The 22,029-nt window shown below is 45.0% G+C and overlaps 1 protein-coding gene across 2 annotated transcripts in view; it reads right to left on the bottom strand.

The window, feature by feature from the left end:
• The window catches only part of ALK (ALK receptor tyrosine kinase), a 562,657-nt gene that overhangs the window by 2,583 nt on the left and 538,045 nt on the right, over positions 1–22,029 (bottom strand). For both annotated transcript variants that reach the window (XM_074989827.1, XM_074989826.1), the window contains 7 exons: positions 19,005–19,069; positions 17,870–17,999; positions 6,419–6,516; positions 4,542–4,634; positions 3,543–3,644; positions 1,991–2,125; positions 713–803 (listed from right to left, as the gene is read on the bottom strand). In XM_074989827.1, coding sequence (XP_074845928.1) covers positions 713–803; positions 1,991–2,125; positions 3,543–3,644; positions 4,542–4,634; positions 6,419–6,516; positions 17,870–17,999; positions 19,005–19,069 — 714 coding nt within the window. The remainder of the gene's footprint in view (positions 1–712; positions 804–1,990; positions 2,126–3,542; positions 3,645–4,541; positions 4,635–6,418; positions 6,517–17,869; positions 18,000–19,004; positions 19,070–22,029) is intronic.

Genomic DNA, 22,029 nt, shown 5'->3' on the forward strand with positions numbered 1-22,029 from the left:
AGTGGGTAGATGACGTACTATCTGGCCTTCAGCAGGTCTGTGCCAAAGCTCGCAGACAAAAATGTTTCCTTGCTGCTTCAGTTGTTAGGGAAATCAGGTTCAAGACTAAGACCTCATACAATCCCTTCTCTGCCTGAATTTAAGAGTTCCTATAGGTCTGCAGTTCACAACTGTCTTCCCAAACTGGCCTAACTGCAGGCCCTAAAACATGATGGGTCCAAGACAAGAACCGCAAGCTAAATGTAAATTCAGACATCCTCAAAGTTTTTCATAGGATACAGGAAATCAATTCAGCTCCATCTTGCCTCTTGTCAAGGAATTTTGGTTCAGATCCAAACCGCGCCACAGTTCAACAGATGCATTTGAACTGGCACCCTGGTTTAGCGCCATCACCACTCAGTGCTGGTCAATGACTGAAGGGGGTACGTGGCTGTTCTCTGGCAATTGCCTTGCAGCACAGCTAGGGAAGAAAGGAATAAAAATGCTGGGGCGGGGGGGTGGGGTGGGCGCACAGCTCCTCCTCCGGCGGGGTGTCTGTGTGGGCTGTGAGGGTGACCATCTCAGGCCAGCAAGCGGTTTCTGAGGCGCAGGCCAAGCCCGTCACCTCAGTTTAGCACATGGCACTGATTGCAGTCTCACAACGTCTGGGTTCGGCGCTCACGGCAGTACTGCCCACTGGTGGTCTGATGCTGAAAGAGCAAAGGCGGAATACCTGGGTGCAGTATTCAATCCTCTCCAGTATTATGGCAAAGTTTGGCCTGTCTTCAGGCTGGTGCTGCCAGCACTGGGTCATTATACGATACCTACAACAACAGGAGGAAAAAATAGCATGACAAGCAGGAAAGTAAAAGGCAGCTTTGCGTGTGTGTGTGTGTGTGAATGAACTTCCAGCGACTACCAGTGCCCACCAACCTGCCAAATGTCCATTCTCGCCTCCCATGAGCAGTTAAAAAGGGCCATCCTATGGGGGGGGTGTGTCATGCATAGGGGCCTAAACCACTCTCCATTAATGTGCAAATATAAGCTTAAATGCTGCTTTTAGGAAAAGGTCATGAAAGAGAGACTGCCGGTTTCGGGGGCGGGGTGGGGGGGCCGCGGGATCAGGCCTTTGCTACTTAGGGGGACAAGCTAACAAAGTATTTGTTGTGATTCAATTAATCTCGCACATCCTCCACACACTGTGTCTGATATTGGAGCTAAAAAAAAAAACCTCTGTGGAGAGGGAAACTGCTCCAAACACACACAGGTATCATTGATAAAAGGGGGTTGGGAATTCCCATGCAGCTCACTTGGCAGGAGCCTCCTCTACCACACATCCTTTGGAAATATTCCTCCCAAACCACAATGTTCCTTTCCCACACAGCCTTAGGTAGCCATTCACAGGAAGACAAGATGTGAGCTGATGCTGTCATACACTGCCCCTAGTGGCTTGTCAGGGAAATATCGTCTTGAGAGCCTATGGGAAGCCATGCTGCAGTGCAATCAAACTAGTGGGAATTGAGTCCTATCTTTTATTCCTAAGGGTTCATAGAACTGAACTGATTCTCAAAGGCACTGAGCCCCTGCTGCATATTGGAAAAATCAGACTGTCCATGTGGCAGGATCCCTTCCCTCACCAGCCACGCTGTGGAATCCAGCAATCTTTCAGAAAAATGAGCTAGCCCCCACTGGAACCACACAGGGAATGTAACAGAGGCAAGCTAAAGCACAAGTGAGCCAAGATTTTGCTACCTGTGAGCTACCCCAGGGATCTTTATTGGTCACAAGTAGTCAGAGCTTGCACTTTTCACCTAATCTGAAAGACAGAGCTATTGACCAGGATTTCTGAGAAGGCCCAATCCTAAAAGGGCTAACAGATAACATTTCCAGTAGGATCAAACTCTTTGGAACTTGAGTTCCTTACGGAAGGCCATTAAATATATGGCACTACAGCTAATAATCTTCTGGCCAGAACAAAGTGTTTATTGCACAAAATCATTTAGTCTCATACACAGGGCCAGGGCAGTTTTTGGGTGGATCCATCCTTCCGCCATTTGTTACAAACTCCAGAACCTCCTGGTTACTTTTGCTAGGATAAGGCATGTATCCAAGAGAGAATATCTCCCACAGCAACACACCAAAGGACCTGGACACAGAACAGACAGAAAGAAGGTCAAGGACACAGGTACAAAATAGCATCACAATATAGGGGCTATGCACTTACAGTCATTAAAGTCAGCATTTAATTTGTGCACCTGACAGTCAGTCAACCTGCAGAACAGCACTAAGTTAAAGTGACTGATACAGAAGGAGGGTTGGATGACTTTATAGACAACAGTTGTTAACCAAGCCAAGACTGTGATGTGGGTAATTAAATGTCATGCGTCAGAGCATAAATACACATGTGGTCAGGAAATAATAACTACATGTTATAATTGGCTACTAGCGATGTATTATTGTGGAAAAATCTTGCCTCCTTTTGAGGCATTGGGTATTAGCCAGTGCTGGAGGCAGGACTATGGTTTGATCCTTTATGTCACATCTTGTGTTTCTGACTAAACAATTCACTTTGCCCTTGTACCGATGATACAAGTGCCCCATTGCTGCAGAGTCCTAGCTCCGTTTTCCAGGGAATGAAAATTAGAAGATCACCAAATAAGCTTTGGTCTCTGAGGCTGGGCACAGAACATGCTGAAGACTGAAAAATACAATCTCCCCCAGCATTTCTTCGACCGGCAGCTTGAAAAATGCCAACATTTTTAGGGTCACACTCTGCAGTATGGTTAGAAACAGAATAAAACAAGCCAATCACTGCCACTTCGGTGCTGATTGACAGCAAACAAGGCCACTGTGTCCTTGCGAGGATTTCACTGGCTCCAGCAGCAGTGAAACAGGATCTATACTCTCACTCCACACTGGGAAGGCAGCCGGTGAACAATAGGAACGAGCGTTTCAGTCTCCTCCTCTTCTCCCCAAACACTCTTCTGCACACCTCGCTTCCTGACTCAGTTTTGCCTGAATGTTTCTTTCCCAGTCACCAATGCCCCTGCTCTGTCACCACTGCCTTCTTTTGCCTGAAACTAGAGCCTGCCAGCACTGTGCTTGTGACTGCTCAAGAGCATGAACTTTGGGAGGTTTCCACACCCCTTTGCTGACTTAGCAATTTATAGGCCAGCCCAATTTCTCCCCAGAACGCAGGGACAGTGGTCTTAATGTGCAGCGTTGTGCCAAGAGGAGGTGGCATTTTAGGGTGTTTCCACTTGTTGCTGGGGTACTGGCTGTGTCTGACCCTGCCACTGAAACATGGTTTGCTCCTACCAAAAGACTTGACTCCTTTCAGTGGTGCACAGTGACACTTCATGACAAACACAGCATCTAAGCCAGATGCATTGCTCCCAGGAGAGAGCCTTCACACTGCAGTGATCTAGCTATGCGCTCCCTCATCCCCTCCACTAAGTCTCTTCTCTTCAAACCTCTCTCTCTTCTCTTTGGGACGGGGGACGTGGTCCTTTTCCAGTGAACAGTTGACAGTGAGTCAGCTCAAGAAAAAAAGAGAAGCCCACCATGTATCAGTTTTTGATGTAAATATTCCTTCCATAAAGGCCTCAGGTGGCATCCACTTGACAGGAAGCATAGCGCACCCCCCCTTTCGGTAATAGCTGGCCCTGCAGAGTTAAAACAAAGCAAAGAGTCGGCCCAGGATTTAGAAAGAAAGTGGCACTCATATAATACTTTTCTAATTAAAGGATTACAGTTACCAGCCTGGAGGCTGGCTCATTTAGTGCAGAGCTTAAATGGGACTGTTTCTTATAGAAAAAGCAGCATGGCAGAGATTATACTGGCATGGCAGAGATTATACTGACATCTTTTTCTATGCATAGCAACTGTGCAACAGGCATTTAATGTAGAGAGCCCTCTGCACTTTCTGTGACTTTGTGCCCGATCCCACAATCCATGAGTAGTAACCCAGTGGATCGTCCCACTGAAATGAATGGACTTACTCACATGAGTAAGACTCACAGAGCAAAACCTTGCGCTTTGGAAGAGCATTTGCCACTGTAGCGGGAATGACATTTCACAGCACTGATACCCACAGCTGGGTAGGCCCCCCTCAAAAACAATAAAAACCTCTCACAAACAAACCAGCCCCATCACCAGAAAACAAGTCGGCCAAGTCAGATGGGCAGAGACCCTGGGAGATTTTTGCCTTCCTCTACAGCATGGGGCTGGGGGGCATTTGCAGGGTTAAACTAAAGTAAATCGATTCTCTGTCATTTCACTGATTTAAACCAGGCCTGCTGCCGGGGGGGGGGGAGGGGGTTGGCCAGAAGGGGCAACTGCCTCACGGCCTAGTGATTCTGAAGGGCCTGGGGCTCCCAGCTGCCACTACTGCAGCTGTCATAGTGGTTGGAGCCTCAGACCCTTTAAATTGTTGCCAGAGCACTAGGCAGTGCACTCTGGGCAACTCTGAGGGGTGCCGGGGGTGGAGGCATGATACACACCAGGTGGCCCTGAGGGCTGGCTGCCCTCAGCCCCGCCTGTTCCCCACTCATTGCTATTACCTGTATATGTCCCGGGCCATTCCAAAGTCTCCAATTTTAGCTACTCTCCCAGGCCCTTGACAAGTAAGGAGACAGTTCCTGGCAGCAATGTCCCTGAAGGAAATCAGCAGAAGAAGAGGGGGAGAGAAAAGAAAATGTAATGTAACCTTACAGTGGTTCTGTGAAAGCCAAAGGAAATGACAAGTGTGAAGGCGGCCTGCTTTCCTGAGTGGCGAAACCCCTCAAATTCCAATGAAGTCACTATCTGAGGATCACAAGCCATGTCCTGTCATGTCAGGAGAAACCTTTTGACTTTATATATTCCACTTGCTCTTGGTAATCATTCAGTGCCTTTTACTGTCACACATGGATAACTCAGTATGGCAGAGGCCTCTTGCCAACAGCCCTCTCCTCACAAGAATTGTGGAGACTCAAGAAAGCTGGCAGTAAAAATCAGAGCTGGACAACCTGCCTCCTTCAACACCACACACTGTCCCAATCGTGACAACTGCCCCAAGCTTATTACAGCTTTGTCACATGGTGTCACATCTATGTCAGAAGCAGGCAGAATGGTCAGTGCTACAGGCTGAACTCTCATTTGGTAAACTCAGACCCTGACTGGTGCTGGATGAGAGAATTTGCTTGACCACAGGCGGTCAATATTGTTGAGCACATTACTAACACTACCACTGCTTACTTGGCTCTTAAAAGACATTTAGGGGTAAATTAGAGTGAAATGACAGCACAGAACACTGAGAGCCAGGACTGGTGGTTGTAAACAAACTTTATGGGACCACAGGAAACTTGGCTTCACCCATGATAGGTCAACTAAAATCATGCCAGATTATGGATTTTTACCAGATTCGAGTGTACTGGATTAGAGAGGTTCAACTTGTACAAGGAAAATGTTCAAATCTGCATTGCAGAGTGTAGACAGACACCTGAACCAAACCCTGAATCCATGCCCTTGCCTTGAACTCTTTCACCCATCTTTCGCAGGCTGAACTAACACTCAGAATCTGGGCATAGATCCATATGGCGTGGTTCTCTTCCTACCAGCATGAAAACCAGGAGCATAAGCATGGTGAAATGGCCTCAGAGAAATGAATGACAGTAAAAAGTGACAGGAACAAGTTTGCAGATCCCCTGCAAACCCATGCAACACCACTTCATGTGACTCAGGGACTGTTCACTATAGCGGGGAAAGGTAGAAGACAGCTAAAGAAAGAATACCGAGTGTATCATTAGCACCTCTGACTTTATGGAGAGAAGGACTACAAATGTAGCTATTCTTACCTATGCTGGATGCTACAAAACTCTCCTGAAATGTACTTACAACTAGAACTGTTGAAGGCATTCAAAAGTTGCTAGCTGGGGCCGTGAGAAGAATGTGGAGGAGATGTACATTATTTTGATCAATATTCTGTGTATCCCTATTTGTTTGTTTATTCTGTTGGAACTTGCTATGTAGAATACTGTGAATTAATTTTTAATGTAGTTCTCAATACATACACATGAACCAGGCAGTGATGCTAACACAGCTATTGGTACCTAATGAACAGTACAATAAATTCACTGCTGGAAGTCTACTTCCAACCCCGCTGGTGAAATGCATAAACAAACTGTGAGCCTGTTGTGGTACTGAGCACAGAATGCAAATTCTTTGGTACCATAAATACAGGCTTTCCTCATTTGCAATGAAGGTGAGTCACTTGAATAATTACTACTGCCAGATTTTGGGCTCGTCTGAAAACATCCAATCCCTAAAGTGCAGTGACGCACAAACCTAGTCACCCAGAATTATTCATACAAGCTAAGCAACATACAACGGTACAGTGCAATCTATGTCTACCCACACAAAGGGCAAAGAGTCCTTAGAAGCAAAAAATTGTACTCACCTGTGAATGAAGTGGTTTTCTTCCAAATACTGACAGCCACATGCAATGTCGCGAGCCACATGTAGCAAGTCCAGCATGCAAAGGGAAGAGGGCTGGCTCTACCAAAAGACAAGGTACGAAGTGGGGTTAAAAGCAGTATGGTTCATCTCTGGAGCTATGAGTCACTCATATTTGCCACTTTATGTTACACACACACACACACACACACACACACAGGACATGGATCAACTAAACAAGGTGATGTAAACTACTTTCATGCACATTTTGTAACTAGCACAAATGGTTCAGCTATGGGTTTTGACAAGAAGGCAGGTGAGCTGACAGACGCGTTGGGCTTCTGGGCAAAGTTGGGGGGGAGGGGACAGCTCCGCACTCCTGGGCGGGTTGGGGCCTTGAGCAGAAGGGGAGGCATGGGGCAGCCAATCTTCAGTGCCACCTGGACTGGTGCCTCCCTCACCACCAGCATCATCTGGACTGCACAGCCCAGGGCTCCAGCAACAATTTAAAGCCACAGTGTCCAATATGTTCACCACATGTGGCAAACAGGACACTGAATTCTGGTAAATACAAGGGTGGCTCTTGAAGCCTTTAAATGTGGCTCCTCGTGGGAGCCACACACAGGCATGCCATCTGCCCGCTCTGCACTTGGTGGGCGAAGCACATGGCAGCAGTGGCGGCAGCCCTAGCAGCGGCCCCAGTGGTGGCTCCAGCAGTGGCAGCAAATCGCCGGCATTGAGTTAGAACAGGAGTCTGGGGGTGCCTGGCTGTGTGGGAGGGAGAGAGCATTTATTTTGACAGGGGATGGGAGTGACATAAGAAATATTACTTAGTAAAAGATAACAATTGCCAAGTGTCACACTGATTTCTAATATTAATAAATGGAGCATTTGAATTGTCGTTTGTATTATTTAGTATGCAATACCCACCAATATTCTTATAGTATTTAATAAAGTTTTGCATAATATAACATGGCCAATATGGAAAGATGACAACCAACTGTGGCACTCTTTAAATTCCTATTGGACATCGCTTATTGAAAGGGCCTGGGGGTCCAGCACACCTGTTGCCACAGTAATGGTGGCTGGGAACACCAGGTCCCTTTCAATCATTGGCTCCTGGGACAACTGTCCCTGTCCCTTTGCCCCTTCAGGGAGGTGCTGGTATCCAATCATACACACAAATGTCAGTAATAGAATTGTAATCACTAGATCTGATGTCTTACTAATTCACCATCTAATTCAGTCCCGCAGGATTATTCCTTACAGTGTATTCTCTACTGCTTGATGCAGTCTAGCTTTGGCTGTGCTTATACTACCTTTTTGAAGACCAGTCCCTGGTCTCAGTCTTATACTTATTTTGGTGATATTTAACCTGAATTTATCTTTGTTCAGCTTCATCTCAATATTCATACTCTCTTAGGACACCTTAAATAATTAGTCCACCCTTGTCTATGGCTGCTATACAGTGGCTGAGTCCCATCTGCACAATTACAGCCCTCCCACAGCTGTGGATTTTTATCCATTGCCCCTTTAGTTATTAATCTTCACCTAGGAGCACATCAGCGTAGGGCATCTGATGTCCCGTGACAGGAAGGGGAGGGTGCCTGCATACAAAAGTACACGCTGTACTTTGGAGTGGAAGAACTGCCTTTAAGGGCATCTTTTTGACACCTATTAAAGGGCAGCTTCTTTTAACACTGTCTAACCCACCCACAGACACTCACACCAATGTGAGTCATCAGTACCTAGCTCTCTAAATTCCTTCCTCCCTCCCTTCTTGATGAAAGGTTCCTGGACCTGGTATGCTGCTCCTTGCCCTGCGCCAGTTCTGAGCCATAATGCACTTTAGCCTAACCAGCTGGCTGGGCGTGGAACCGGCTCCCAGCTCCCTTGTAGTTTCCAGCATGCACAACTGAACTGGAAACAGCAAGCACTGGTTGCTTCAACTGAGGTCTTAGCATTGCCTGAAAGGGCTGAGGTAAACACAGCCTGAAGGTACCTAATGCTGTGAAGGCAGCACCAAAGAACTGCAAAGTATCCTGCATTGTATGCTATCTGAGCAGAGGCTCAGCTGAATAGCATCCCACACAAGTAAGCAGAAAGGACAGAGTAGACACAATATCCTGCCCCTGTTTTACCACACACACGGTTTAACACAAACGGAGGTTACTAAAGCACTCAGACTCAGAAGAAAAAGGCTGGGTTTTTATTTGTTTGGGCATAGTGTTGTACCCTGAAGCTTTACTTTTTGAGGGAGAATCTCATTTAGTCTTATTTTGCTGGTTACTGAGTGAGTCACCAGCATCAGGCCCACTGATGGGGGTGGGTGAGCGGAAGGGAGGAAGGAGTCCCTTTGAAACTCCACAGAGTGCTGTGCTGCCACCCCGAGGGAGTATGGGGTGGGCCCAGGGCTGACTTCCCTATATCCTGCCCTATCTGTGCTTGGCCCCGCTCCTTCTGGGGGCAGGAAGCCAGGCCCACAGCAGCTGTTGGTGCCGCTGCCCAGCACTGACCATCTAGCCAAAAATAAACAAAAAGGGTGCTGATGTCCTACCATCTTTTCTTTTAGGGCGTCTGAGCAGAGGCTGCTTTAAGCCTTTCTAATGGACAACTCAATGGATATACCGTGAATAAGAAGTTCAATGCTTTCGGGTGCAGAGACTGTCCCCTGGGCTGAACTGGGCTAACAAACCAGGGATACAGAAGGATGAAGCCACAAGTTGATTGTGACACCTTTTCTTTCTTGATTTAATTCCCTTATACTTTTTATTCTGGCTAAATTGAAATTGTAAAGCAGATGTGACTTATTAGGCAATGGCAATTTATCTGAGTAACTGGTCTGAAAGAGAATTTTCAGCCCCTTTTTGTGCAGGGGTCACCTTGACACACAGAAAAGCCGCTTTCCAGCTCCTTACAGCTTTTGCTCCTTAGAGGAGAGGAAGAAGTCAGTCAGAAACTGCAGTAGGCAAGGGTTGCACTGGTAGCATATAAAAAAATCCAAGGCGTCTGTGAAAGGCGGACATATAAATAGTGGTAGTTTTTTAAAGTGCTTTTATACAAATGCTCGGAGTCTGTCTAATAAGATGGGTGAACTGGAGTACCTCATATCAAAGGAGGAAGTTGACATAATAGACATCACAGAAACATGGTGGAATGAGGACAATCAGTGGGACGCTATCATACCGGGATATAAATTATATCGGAAAGACAGAACAGGTCGTGCGGGTGGCGGAGTGGTACTATATGTGAAGGATAATATAGAATCAAATGAAACAAAAATCCTAAAGGAATCAAAATGTTCTATAGAATCATTATGGATAACAATTCATTCCTCTAATATGAATATGGCATTAGGAATATATTACCGACCACCTAACCAGGACAGTGATAGTGATAGTGATGCTGAAATGTTAAGGGAGATTAAAGAGGCTATCACAATAAAAAACACAGTAATAATAGGAGATTTCAATTATCCCCATATTGATTGGGTACATGTCACCTCAGGACGGGATTCAGAGATTAAATTTCTTGATGCCTTAAATGACTGCTTCTTGGAGCAGCTAGTACAGGAACCCACAAGGGGAGAGTCAATTCTCGATCTAGTCCTGATTGGAACGCAGGATCTGGTCCACGAGGTAACTGTTACTGGACCGCTTGGAAATAGTGACCACAATATAATAACTTTTAATATTCCTGTGTTGGGAAGAACACCGCAGCGGTCAAACACTCGGGCATTTAATTTCAAAAAGGGGAATTACACTAAAATGAGGAAGCTAGTTAAACAGAAACTAAAAGGTAGAGTAACTAAATTAAAATCCCTGGAAGCTGCATGGAAACTGTTTAAAGACACCATACTAGAGGCCCAACTTAAATGTATACCCCAAATAAAAAAACACAGTAAGAGACCTAACAAAGAACCACCATGGCTTAACAGCCATGTTAAAAAGGCAGTGAGAGAGAAAAGGGCAACTTTTAAAAAGTGGAAGTCAAATCCTAGTGAGGAAAATAGAAAGGAACATAAACACTCCCAAATTAAGTGTCATAATGTAGTAAGAAAAGCCAAAATAGATTTTGAGGAACAGCTAGCCAAAAATTCAAAAAATGATAGTAAAATGTTTTTTTAAATACATTAGAAGCAGGAAGCCCACTAAAAAAGCAGTGGGGCCCTTGGATGATAAAGATATAAAAGGAGCGATCAAGGAAGACAGTGCCATTGCGGAGCGATTAAATGATTTCTTTGCTTCAGTCTTCACGGCTGAGGATGTTACAGAGGTTCCTAAATCTGAGCCAGCCTTTTTAGGTGACAAATCTGAGGAACTCTCCCAGATTGAAGTGACATTAGAGGAGGTTTTGGAGTTAATTGATAAGCTGAATAGTAACAAGTCTCCAGGACCAGACGGTATTCACCCAAGGGTTCTGAAAGAACTCAAATGTGAAATTGCGGAGTTATCAACAGTGGTTTGTAACCTATCCTTTAAATCCGCTTCGGTACCCAATGACTGGAAGACGGCCAATATAACGCCAATATTTAAAAAAGGCTCCAGAGGAGACCCTGGCAATTATAGACCGATAAGTCTAACATCAGTACCAGGCAAATTAGTAGAAACACTAGTAAAGAATAAAATTGCAAGGCACGTAGAAGAGCACGAATTGTTGGGCAAAAGTCAGCATGGTTTCTGCAGAGGGAAGTCGTGTCTAACTAATCTATTAGAATTCTTTGAAGGGGTTAATAAACATGCGGACAAGGGGCACCCAGTGGACATAATATACCTAGATTTCCAGAAAGCCTTTGACACGGTCCCACACCAAAGGCTTTTATGTAAATTAGGCGGTCATGGGATAGGAGGAAAGATCCTTTCATGGATCGGGAATTGGTTAAAAGACAGAAAACAAAGGGTGGGAATAAATGGTAAATTTTCACAATGGAGGGGGGTAACTAGTGGTGTTCCCCAGGGGTCAGTCCTGGGACCGATCCTGTTCAACTTGTTCATCAATGATCTAGAAAATGAGGTAAGCAGTGAGGTGGCAAAGTTTGCAGATGACACCAAGTTGTTCAGGACAGTCAAAAGCAAAAGGGATTGTGAAGAACTACAAAAAGATCTCAGCAAACTGAGTGATTGGGCAGCAAAATGGCAAATGAAATTTAATGTGGGTAAGTGTAAGGTAATGCACATTGGAAAAAATAACCCAAATTACACGTACAACATGATGGGGTCAAATTTAGCTACAACAGATCAGGAAAGTGATCTTGGAGTTATAGTGGATGGTTCTCTGAAGACATCCACGCAGTGTGCAGTGGCAGTTAATAAAGCAAATAGGATGTTAGGAATTATTAAAAAAGGGATAGATAATAAGACAAAAGATATCATACTTCCCCTATATAAAACTATGTTACGCCCACATCTTGAGTACTGTGTGCAGATGTGGTCACCTCACCTCAAAAAAGATATATTGGCATTAGAAAAGGTTCAGAAAAGGGCGACTAAGATGATTTGGGGTTTGGAACGGGTCCCATATGGGGAGAGGCTAGAGAGACTGGGACTTTTCAGTCTGGAAAAGAGGCGATTGAGGGGCGATATGATAGAGATATATAAAATCATGAATGGTGTGGAGAAAGTGAATATAGAAAAATTATTTACCTTTTCCCATAATACAAGAACTAGGGGACACCAAATGAAATTGATGGGTAGTAGGTTCAAAACTAATAAAAGGAAATTTTTCTTCACACAGTGCACAGTCAACCTGTGGAACTCCTTGCCGGAGGAGGCTGTGAATGCCAGGACTCTATTAGGGTTTAAAAAAGAGCTCGATAAATTTTTGCAGGTTAGGTCCATAAATGGCTATTAGCCAGGGGTAAAGTATGGTGCCCTAGCCTTCAGTACAAGGGCAGGAGATGGATGGCAGGAGATAAATCACTTGATCATTGTCTTCTGTTCTCCTTCTCTGGGGCACCTGGCATTGGCCACTGTCGGCAGACGGGATACTGGGCTGGATGGACCTTTGGTCTGACCCAGTACGGCCATTCTTATGTTCTTATGTTCTAGCACCAAAGGGAGACCTTTGTGTTCCCTCTCCCCTTACATCCAACCTCTTTAAAGGTGAAAGTGACCCTAAAACAAATTTTGACTATTGCTCAGTAACATCACGACTCTGCACATCAGGCTGTGGGATACAAAGCTGAAGAAATTACTGCTTATCTTCCAAAGCCATCCTCTGCTGGCTTTTCCAGGTGGGAAAAGGCTCAAACAGGCCCATGAGCTCCACAGAATGGAGAATTTTGTAATGTCCTCAGTATATCAAGGCTTCAGTTCCTGGGATTTGAGTAGCTAAGTACCTCCCAAATCTACAGAACTAGCCTCCCTGCTGAGGAGGGAAGGGCAGTCCTTAATTACATGCTCCTCATAAGAGGTTGGAGAGAACAAAAGCCCTGGTTCATAAATCCCTGAAATGCAGGAGAGCCTGGAGCTGAACTTTCTGGCTTGGGCTTGATAATCCTCAAATATGACAAACTGATAAATCTCCACAGAAGTCAATGTGATCATTTTTCTTGTTTGTTATAGGCTACTCTTCACCATCTGAGGATTTGGGCAATGATGTTACATTTCCTTTTTAGAGTCCAGTGGAATATGTATTTTTAAATGTTTCTTTTATTGTATGTGGCACCTTGATGCAATGGCGACAGATGAATTGTAAATGATAACAACAAAAGGACAGGGAGATTAGGAAAAAGAGGTGAGGAATGGAGCGAAAGAGTGAGGAGAAAGGGCAGGAAGGGAGAGACAGAAAGGGTACTTCCTCAGTAGGCAGCAGTAAAGGATTACCGCTGTATCTGCCTAAGCTCATTTCTCTTTATAATTAATATCTCTTAGGAAGTCAAACTTTCTCTTCTCAATAAGGGCCATCAATGTTTTTTAAAACACTATTTTCTGGCTGGGCATGACTGAGTCTGAGAGGTTAGAAATTTGTGAGAGAAAAGGAAAAGTCAGAATGCTACAGCCTGCCCTCTGAGGGCTGGTCTACACTGAACACACACCTGAGCGACATTGTCATCCTGACCCAACCTCTGAGGTAGCTAGCACTGGGTCTATGGAAAAGGTCTTCTGTTGACCTCGCTACTGCCTCTTGAGGTGGTGGCTTAGCTACAGCTGTGGCAGAAGCCCTCCAGGCACTACAGTGAGCGTCTACATTCAAATGCTGCAGACTTTAAGTGTAGGCATATCCTCAGATTGTCTGCTGTGAACTTCAGTGTAGGGTTGCTGTGAACTGGGTTGAGTAGATATACGCTGTATAGCCACAAGGCAGTTGTACACAGGGCTGGTCATACTCCTTGCCATTCAGAAAATGTGGCCCCACGGGTGACGATGGGATGTTGTTATTCCTGACCCACCTCGTGGAGACCAGGAAGCACAGAAGTAAGGTCAAGGAAGAGACTGGGAAGGAAGGAGAGGGGTAGAGGAACGAATAATTGTTGCATACAGCACAAGCATACTGAAGTTTTCTATATCTCCTCATTTGTGTGCGCATCTCTCTCAACTCGGTATTCACCACTAGCCGTTAGCGAGGCTCAGCAGAGCAGCAGCTGACATAGGGAGATGAAAGCACTGACACATTGGGTGGCCTTTACAAACAGCAGAAGGGCAAAGAAAAGACAAAACCCTCAGAGCAGGCAGTGTCAGTGATTTCATTCTACGAAGACAAAGGGCCTTTTATCATCAAAAGAGTGTGGCTCGTTTTACAGCAAGCAAGAGTTCACAATGCCGACAGTTCATGATAAACGTTCTTGGTACTTCTCCACCGGGTCACTGCTGTCTTATCGTCTCTCTCTCGTTTAATGAGCTAAACCAAGCACCACACTGTGAAGTGATGGTGGGCCTGACCACACATCATTCCTCATTGTCATCTGACAGTCAGCACCTCCAGCAGCACAGCTTGCCCTGGCATTAGGGGTGTGGCTCTGTACCAACTCAGTGGGAAGATACCATCTGCTGCACCACATTAAGAGTGGAGCCCAAGCTGCAAAGTCCAAGATAGCCGGTCTGAGCTCTGAACTATGCCTGCGTTCATATCATTTTTGAGTCCAGTGTGAGTTCACCTTTAGTCAGGTGCATCTTCATTGTGATTTCTGACAGGACACAACACAAGGTGTTGCATAGAACTGAACTCTCTTCTAGCCTAGGTACTATCCAGATGTGTATTTCAAACCCTGCCCTCCCGCACAGTGCTGGGTGTTTGGCCAGCAAAGACTTTCTTAAGTGCTCAATGCAAGCCATGGCATAGGGAGACCCTGTATAAATCAAGGAGCATAAGCTCTTTTTAATCATTTTAGAAGCTAGAGCACATGGGAGAACTACTGAGTCTGTGTTCAGCAGCCTCAATAACTTATCCATTTTGCATTTATTACAATCAGCTCCTTTCTTCTCAAGACCTATGATTTTACAGAATCCCCAGTTTTGCTCTGGGCCCAAAGAAAGATAAAGGGCAGGACTACACTACAACGGAAGGCTGAATTAAGGTCCACAATTCCAGCTACGTTAATTACATAGCTAAAGTCAACGCACCTTAATTTGAGCTTCCATGCCCTCTCCACTAAGAGAGGTTGACAGGAGCCTGCACTCCTGTCGACTTACCTTATTCCTAACAGGAGTGTCACAGTTGAGGGGAGTGCCCTACAGATTCGATTTAGTGCATCCCCACTAGGTGCTAAATCGAAATCTGGAAGATCAATCATGGCAGAATAGATCTTCCCTGTAGTGAAGACGTACCCTCGGACAATCTGACAAGTTTGGCTCTGGTGCTAAACTTCCCTGACATCTAGACCATTTCTGATCCAGTGGTTTGGCGGGATGCTAATGTATTTTGCTTAGCATCAGCAAACTTCAGTCACTGCCCATTTCCGAACTTCTTACTTATTGTTGTACTGTGTTTTCTAGTGGTTCTGGTTTTACTGGGAAAGAATCTAAGAATATAGGACATTCCAAATAGCATGGCAGGTTCCTGAACTCACCAGTTCAAGGGATGCATCTCCTCTTGCTTACATCAGTTTGTGCTCATGCAACTCCAGAGACTTAAATGGAGCAACTCCTGATTTACACCAGAGCAAATAAATATGCTTCAGCTCACCAGTATCTTCCCTTGGAGTGAGAGCAGGCCTAAATTTCTCCTTTTCCAAAGCGTTTAACATCTTCCTTTTCCAGAAACAGGCTGATAACTCTGGGACGTATTTAAACTCTTTCAACCAAAATATTTTTTGTTCCTTTTTGCTAACGCTACCAATGGTCTGATAAAGCCCTCTAGATTGTACGGGTGCAGGGATTTTAGAAACAGTAGCCACAGAAATGAAAAAGCCAATCCATATTTTAAAAGGGGGCAAACACTGAGGAAAGCTCACAAGTGAAACCATCAACTTTTCCCACATCAGCCACTGAACTCTAAATTTCCTGGGAGCTTGCTGGGGCAGGGACCAACCTTTTGTCCTGTGTTTGTACAGGCTGTAGCACAATGGGGCCCTGGTCCATGACTGGGGGTCTTAGGTGCTACTGCAATTCAAATAAATAGCAACAATAATAGCCACTTTCAGTCCCTGTCAGTTGGTATTTGGTCTAGTAACAAAAGGCTCTGCTCCCTTAACCAATGCTCTATAACAGAAGGGTGGTGTGGAATTATTAGCGAGATTATCTAGTGGACTCTTCATCCTCCATTTGCTGCCACATTGCAGCCTTGTGCTTATTGCAGATATGACAAGGCACCACTGGGGAAGGATTTATGTTATTTCAGTGGATTTGGCCTGATAAATGTTATGTATTTTTTGTTAAAGTGCAAATCATACTTTCTGCTTTTCTTTTCCTATTGCCATCTGATCTATTCTTCCTCCTCCCCCTCTTCCCTTGGACAAGCTGTTCCATCAACTGACCTATCTCCAGTGATCTCATGGATAAATTATCTGTCTGCTTTATATCCCCCTCTTCCCTACATGTTGGCTGGTGTTGGCTAAGAGACTCAGGTTCCTGAGGGTGCCTTCTACTTTCTCCTCCTTTTATAGAGCAGTGGGCCTCACTGACCTGTCGGGGTCAGCAGTCAACCCCTGTACTCCTCATGTAACGCAAGGAGCAAGGGAAAAACTCTCCTCTTGACCTTCTTCAGTGAGGACAGCCAGGTAAGTCAATTCTAAGTAACTACCATAGCTAGAATTGTGTATCTGGAATCGCCTTACTTTCCCTAAGGTAGATATAACCCTAGACTGGTTCCTCCCTCTTAATCTTCAAAGAGCCTGAAGACAGGTAGAAGCAGCTGGAATAAGGAGAAGGATCTAGCACCATGTGACCAGCAAGTGCTCCATGGATTACACATGTCCCTGGAATACAGATGGGGAACTACTGCTCTAAAGCATCCAGATTTTCAGAAAATAAACAGGTTCTAATTATGTGGCAGCAGCATGTTATTAGGATAAAATTATTAAAGGACACTCCAAATTAGTAGGTCAGTTGCATGAGCTTGCTTTACTTTAGGTATTTGTAATACTTGTGTCAGGCACTCCGAGTGCAGAAAGTGGGGGACCACAAAACTTAAAACACATTGCCCATCCACAGGCTTTACTTTAAAACTTCTCAGGGTCACATATCCTCTGGTCCCCGGAGGATATGCTGCCACCACACAGGTAAAATAAAAATACCCTTACCCCAGGAAGACACAAGTGGGAATATCTTCACGTGGGGATACTCCCAAGCTCTTAACCCTCCCTCTGGAGAGGGTATACAACAAAGAACTGTCATTTAGTAGCTGGCCTTCTAGACCAAGGCATACACATTCACAGCCCCTTGTCAGGACACAGGTATCAGATCAATTGCGTAGAAACAGTAATTTATTCACAAAACAAGAGAAAATAAACCATGCAGGTACACACTGAAAATATTTCTTTGGGATTCAGCTTAACAGTTACACGGGGAAAACATCAAGTCAAAGCAAACCAAAAAAAAAAAAAAAGGTGCAGTAAAACAATAAACCAAGACAACAAGAAATCAGAGATAGCCAGTCCAACCAAATTCAAAATAACCATAACCTGATCACATTATTTACATGATACATTTTCCTTTCACTTACATCTCTCTGGCTGATTTTGAGACAGCCAGGATATTTATGGGATTCATTTCAGTTACTTGGGAGACATCCTTCCCCCTCTGTCCTCTCTCTGCCTCCCCAGCAGACAAAATCCCCTTAAACAGCAATTGTTCTCAGTTCAAAAAAGTCACTCCACTCCTATTGGCTCTCCTGGGCTCAAGTTACCTCAGGAAGCGATTAATCCCTTCCCTGCCTCATTCATGACAACTTCAAAAACTCTTAGGGAGAAGATACAGGAAGAACACCAGTGTGGTAAAATAAGGAAGAACTGGCAGGGAGAATAAGGTACAAGCTGCAAAGGTAGTGGGGGAAGATAATTCCTCTCAACTTCTCTTACCGGTCGAGGCCGTGTCTCCCTCAGGAAGGATTTCAAGTCCCCTCCAGCCATAAGCTCCAGCAGGATGAAGCGTGGCAGGGCTTGCAAGCTGACTCCAATGCAGCGCACTATGTTCTGGTGGTTGAACTTGCTGCAGAGAGAGTGAGGCTAAATTGAACAGCGGCTTTGAACCAAAAGGCCCTTACTGTGGAGAGTCAATTTGCCTTACCACAGAGAAGGTACTTTTCCAGGGGAAACACCACCTCTGAAGGAGTGCTTGACAAAAGGCATGCATAGTGTGTGATGCTATCAAGTCAAAGGCATCACCATTGCTAGACCTAATTAGCACCACTACTGGTTTGGAGACACCAGCCTCAATTCTCTGTTAGTCTGTCTCTGTGTTTAGACCAGGAATAGAGGTGATGGGAAGAATGATTTTCTGTCCCTTTTGCACTCCCTCTATTCTGGGGCTGGAACAGCCTTTGGGCCCCTGGAAAGCAGAGAACAGTCACAGCACAATTCATTGTGCTCTGGTCATGCACTCTCCTTACTCACGTCTTCTAGATTCCCTCTGACTTCCCCATGTCTGGGACTGGGACGTAAGGTTGCTCCAGCAGCAGTACAGAAACATGGGGGTCTGTTATGCAGGGGGTATTTGCATCTCCAGACCTTTGTGGAATGCAAGATTGGCTGCTTGGCATCCGGGACTCTGCCACTGACCCTGTGTGATTTTGGGTGGGCAGATTATGTAATGCCAACATTTCCAAAATTGCCCAGTAACTCTGAATGGCCAGCCTAAAACAAACAGGCCAGATCAGCTTGTATGCTGAGCTCTAAGTCAATGGGAGAGGTTATGTTTGAAAACTAGGCCTGGTGTTCCAAGTTGGGCATTCAGAACTTAAAGCACCTAAACTCAGGGGACCCTTTTAAGAATATTGGCATCACTCTTTCTGTGCTTCAGTTTCTCCATCTGAATTTTTTTTTTTAAAAGAGGATAGGGTCCACCTGTCATTGCCAAGCACTTTGATATCTTTGGGCAAAAAATGCAGTTTGACTGTATTAACATACCTCATGACAGAGGACTTTTTATCTTATAGGACCTGTGCTCTGCCATGCACAGCCTACAAAAGCCCTTGGTTACCTTTTAGTAACACACCTGATAATAAGAGCTTCCATTAGGAAATCCAGCTCATCTTGCTCTGAACAAACCTCTGGCAATGTCTGGAAAAGACCGGACAAGAAGGGTGGGAAAGATTTTAGTGTCATGACTATAAAATCCCAGAGCAAACACAGTCTGCAGTGATCTTGTTCTTTACACAAGAGACTCTCATCAAAGCTAACTAACATGCCATTTCAGACCGAGTTACGAACCCCTGTTGGTGGAAACATGGGATTTGCCATCAGATTAGAATATTGGTCCATCAGTCACTGGCCTATTGCCAAATAATTCAAATGAAGAGGACACCTCCCATAATGCAAACAGTTAGTTGGACAGTGTTGTACATACAGAGGATTCTATCATGCTGAGTGCAATATGAGGCCTACACATATTCTTTCTTGTCGATCATACTCAGCTACTGCTCTTCTGGAAATCTGTGTCTGATGTTACTCACCTTGATTTCAGGGGAGACATCAATAATCGTGGTTTGTACTAATGGGTGTTCATATGATGACACAGACCAATCTGGGAATAACATAATTAACCTCACTGACCACAGAACCTTCTGCCTAGTTGTGCTGATGGAGCTGCATGCTCCCCACCTGTCTGGCACTTTGCTTTTGGCTGCTTAACGTGATTCTTCTCAAAATCCTGGACATCCATTCTTAACGGCTGTGGCACCACACAATGTAAACGATTGCCAAGCTGCTCAAAGGCAGAGTCAGAAATTTCCATTTTGGGGCAGATTTTGTTTGTGGGAGTCTTTGAAGCTTTTCATTTGCCCTCCATGCTTACAACAGCTGGAGCCGAATAGGCAATAGAAAACTTAGTTATGATAAATGAGTCTCAGGAATATGAATTACATGGCCAGTCCCTCTCAAGTGGATGCAGATCAAATGAGCTCAATAGCAATCAAACTGGTTTTTGCCAGGAATTCCACGTTGCAAATCAAGTCCTGCCAGCTGATGCCCAGCAATCATAAGGTGTTATAAACAAAAACTGTCAAGATTTTTGTGCACCATTGATAAAAGGTCCACGTTTTGCACTGAATAAAACAAAGTTTTAAGGACAACAGCATTATAGACATCATTTTATACCTGTAGTCAGATTACATGCTGTTTCCAGATTTGGTGATGGAATTAATCATACGCAGTGATGGCTTTCTTAATCTGTGTATACACGTTGTTGTCAATTGTCACTTTGGTGTCCTACATGCTGCCAAGATAAGTAAACTGATGGCTTGGAGCGTAGCACCTTCCAAAATTATTGATGGGTCTTGGTCAGGTTGTTGAGGAACTGGCTAGCACATGATCTTTTTTTTTTTTTTTTTTTTTTTGCTGTCAGTGAAGCCAAAGTTACGAGTCACCACAGCAAGTGGTTTGTAAGATCTCATAGTGTCACTTCAGTGTGTCATCAAGAACCAGTCATTGGCATATGGCAGGTCCTGGTCCAATGCAGAAACCTTGATTTTTGCACACAGACAGGAAAGACTGAAGAACTCATCAGAGCAAAAGCCTATTAACATGTCATCTGAAGACCCACAGAGGGCTTGGTCTGACATTGCAGAAAAGACTAAACCAAGGAATGAGGCCACATCCTTGCTTTACCTAATTGTGATTGGAAATGAATCTGTTACAATAAGCATCAACCCCAACTCCTTCAGCCATGGCCTCATGGAGCTCCAGGATGAAGTGGATACATTTACTTGGACATCAACATTTAGCGAGCAAGTTCCAGAGGGTAGTACAGTTGATCATCCTGATGCCATGGACAGAGCAAGAAACACAATGAACAAAGGTGAGAGTCTGTGACATTTCTTCTGTAATTGTTGAACGAGGAAAATCATGTCAACTGTGCTCCTCGAAGCACAGACTGGGATAGAGTATGATTAACGACTGGGACAGGAGTTAGTTCAACAGGATCCATGCAAGAATCTTGCTGGCCACAGACAGCAAAGAGATACTGTCGGCGTTACCCTCAGCCACTTGTTTTGCTTCATGTTCGTAGACAGTGGCAATACTAACATATTGCAGTTACTAAGAGACCAAGCCACATGTGGATCATAATTTGAAAAAGCCTGTCAATGTTTAAGAGCTTCAGCTGAAATCAGTGGGACTGACAGCCACCATGGGCTCTGGGGTAAGGTGGGAGGGTGGCCCAGTTGTGTGTCCTGGAAGGGACAGGGCCAAGGGTGGAAGGGACGAGGGTTAAGACATTCAATCCTCAGAGTCACCTGGACTGTAGCACTGCCCCCCCGGCCAACTCCTTCACAGCCACACACAGCCAGAGCAGCGCTGCCACCACACTTCAAAGTAGCAGCAGTAGCAGCCAGAGCTCAGGGCCCCTTTAAAATTCTGGACCCGGGGGCAACTGACCCATTTGCTGGCCCCCCACCCCCCAGCCACTGGCAGGCCTGTCTGGAACAGCACTGGATTAGGAGCTTTGTTATTTTTCATAGTTTGAACAACCTTCAATGTCTTGGCTCGTAGGGGGTGATTGTGAAATTCATTCAATGTGGGCAATTTGTGGATATTATCCAGTGATTCATCATAAACAGTAGACAAATGGTTAAGTAGTTCACTAAAACACTCATCCCATAGTTGGAAGGTGGCAATGTGACTTGTGATGAGAAGTTCACCATCAGCAACATGCAGATTGGGTAGGTCTGGATACAGCTTTGGCTGCTTCACAGAAATCTTTGGAGCCACATTTTTCATCACGAGTGCATAGTTCTTCTGCTTTATGGTCAAACACACATTTTGCATGGGGCAGAGTTTGCACTGGAGCATGCTCCAGGTGGCCACATATCTGGCCTTTTTCGACACAAAGAGTAAGTCAGGTCTGACCATGGCGTGCACTTGTTGCTTGACATCAAGGATATTTTAGGATCTTTACTGACCAGCCAGTCTGGCATTTTGTGTGTCCAACACCACCCACAACATTGTTACAGTCTGTGTCACCCGCAGATACTCACGCTGCAGATAGACATCACCGATCAGTGGACGAGTTTGTAAGAGAGCAG

Source organism: Carettochelys insculpta, chromosome 3 (genome assembly GCF_033958435.1).
Source record: "Carettochelys insculpta isolate YL-2023 chromosome 3, ASM3395843v1, whole genome shotgun sequence".
In the NCBI taxonomy this organism is placed as follows: Eukaryota; Metazoa; Chordata; order Testudines; family Carettochelyidae; genus Carettochelys; species Carettochelys insculpta.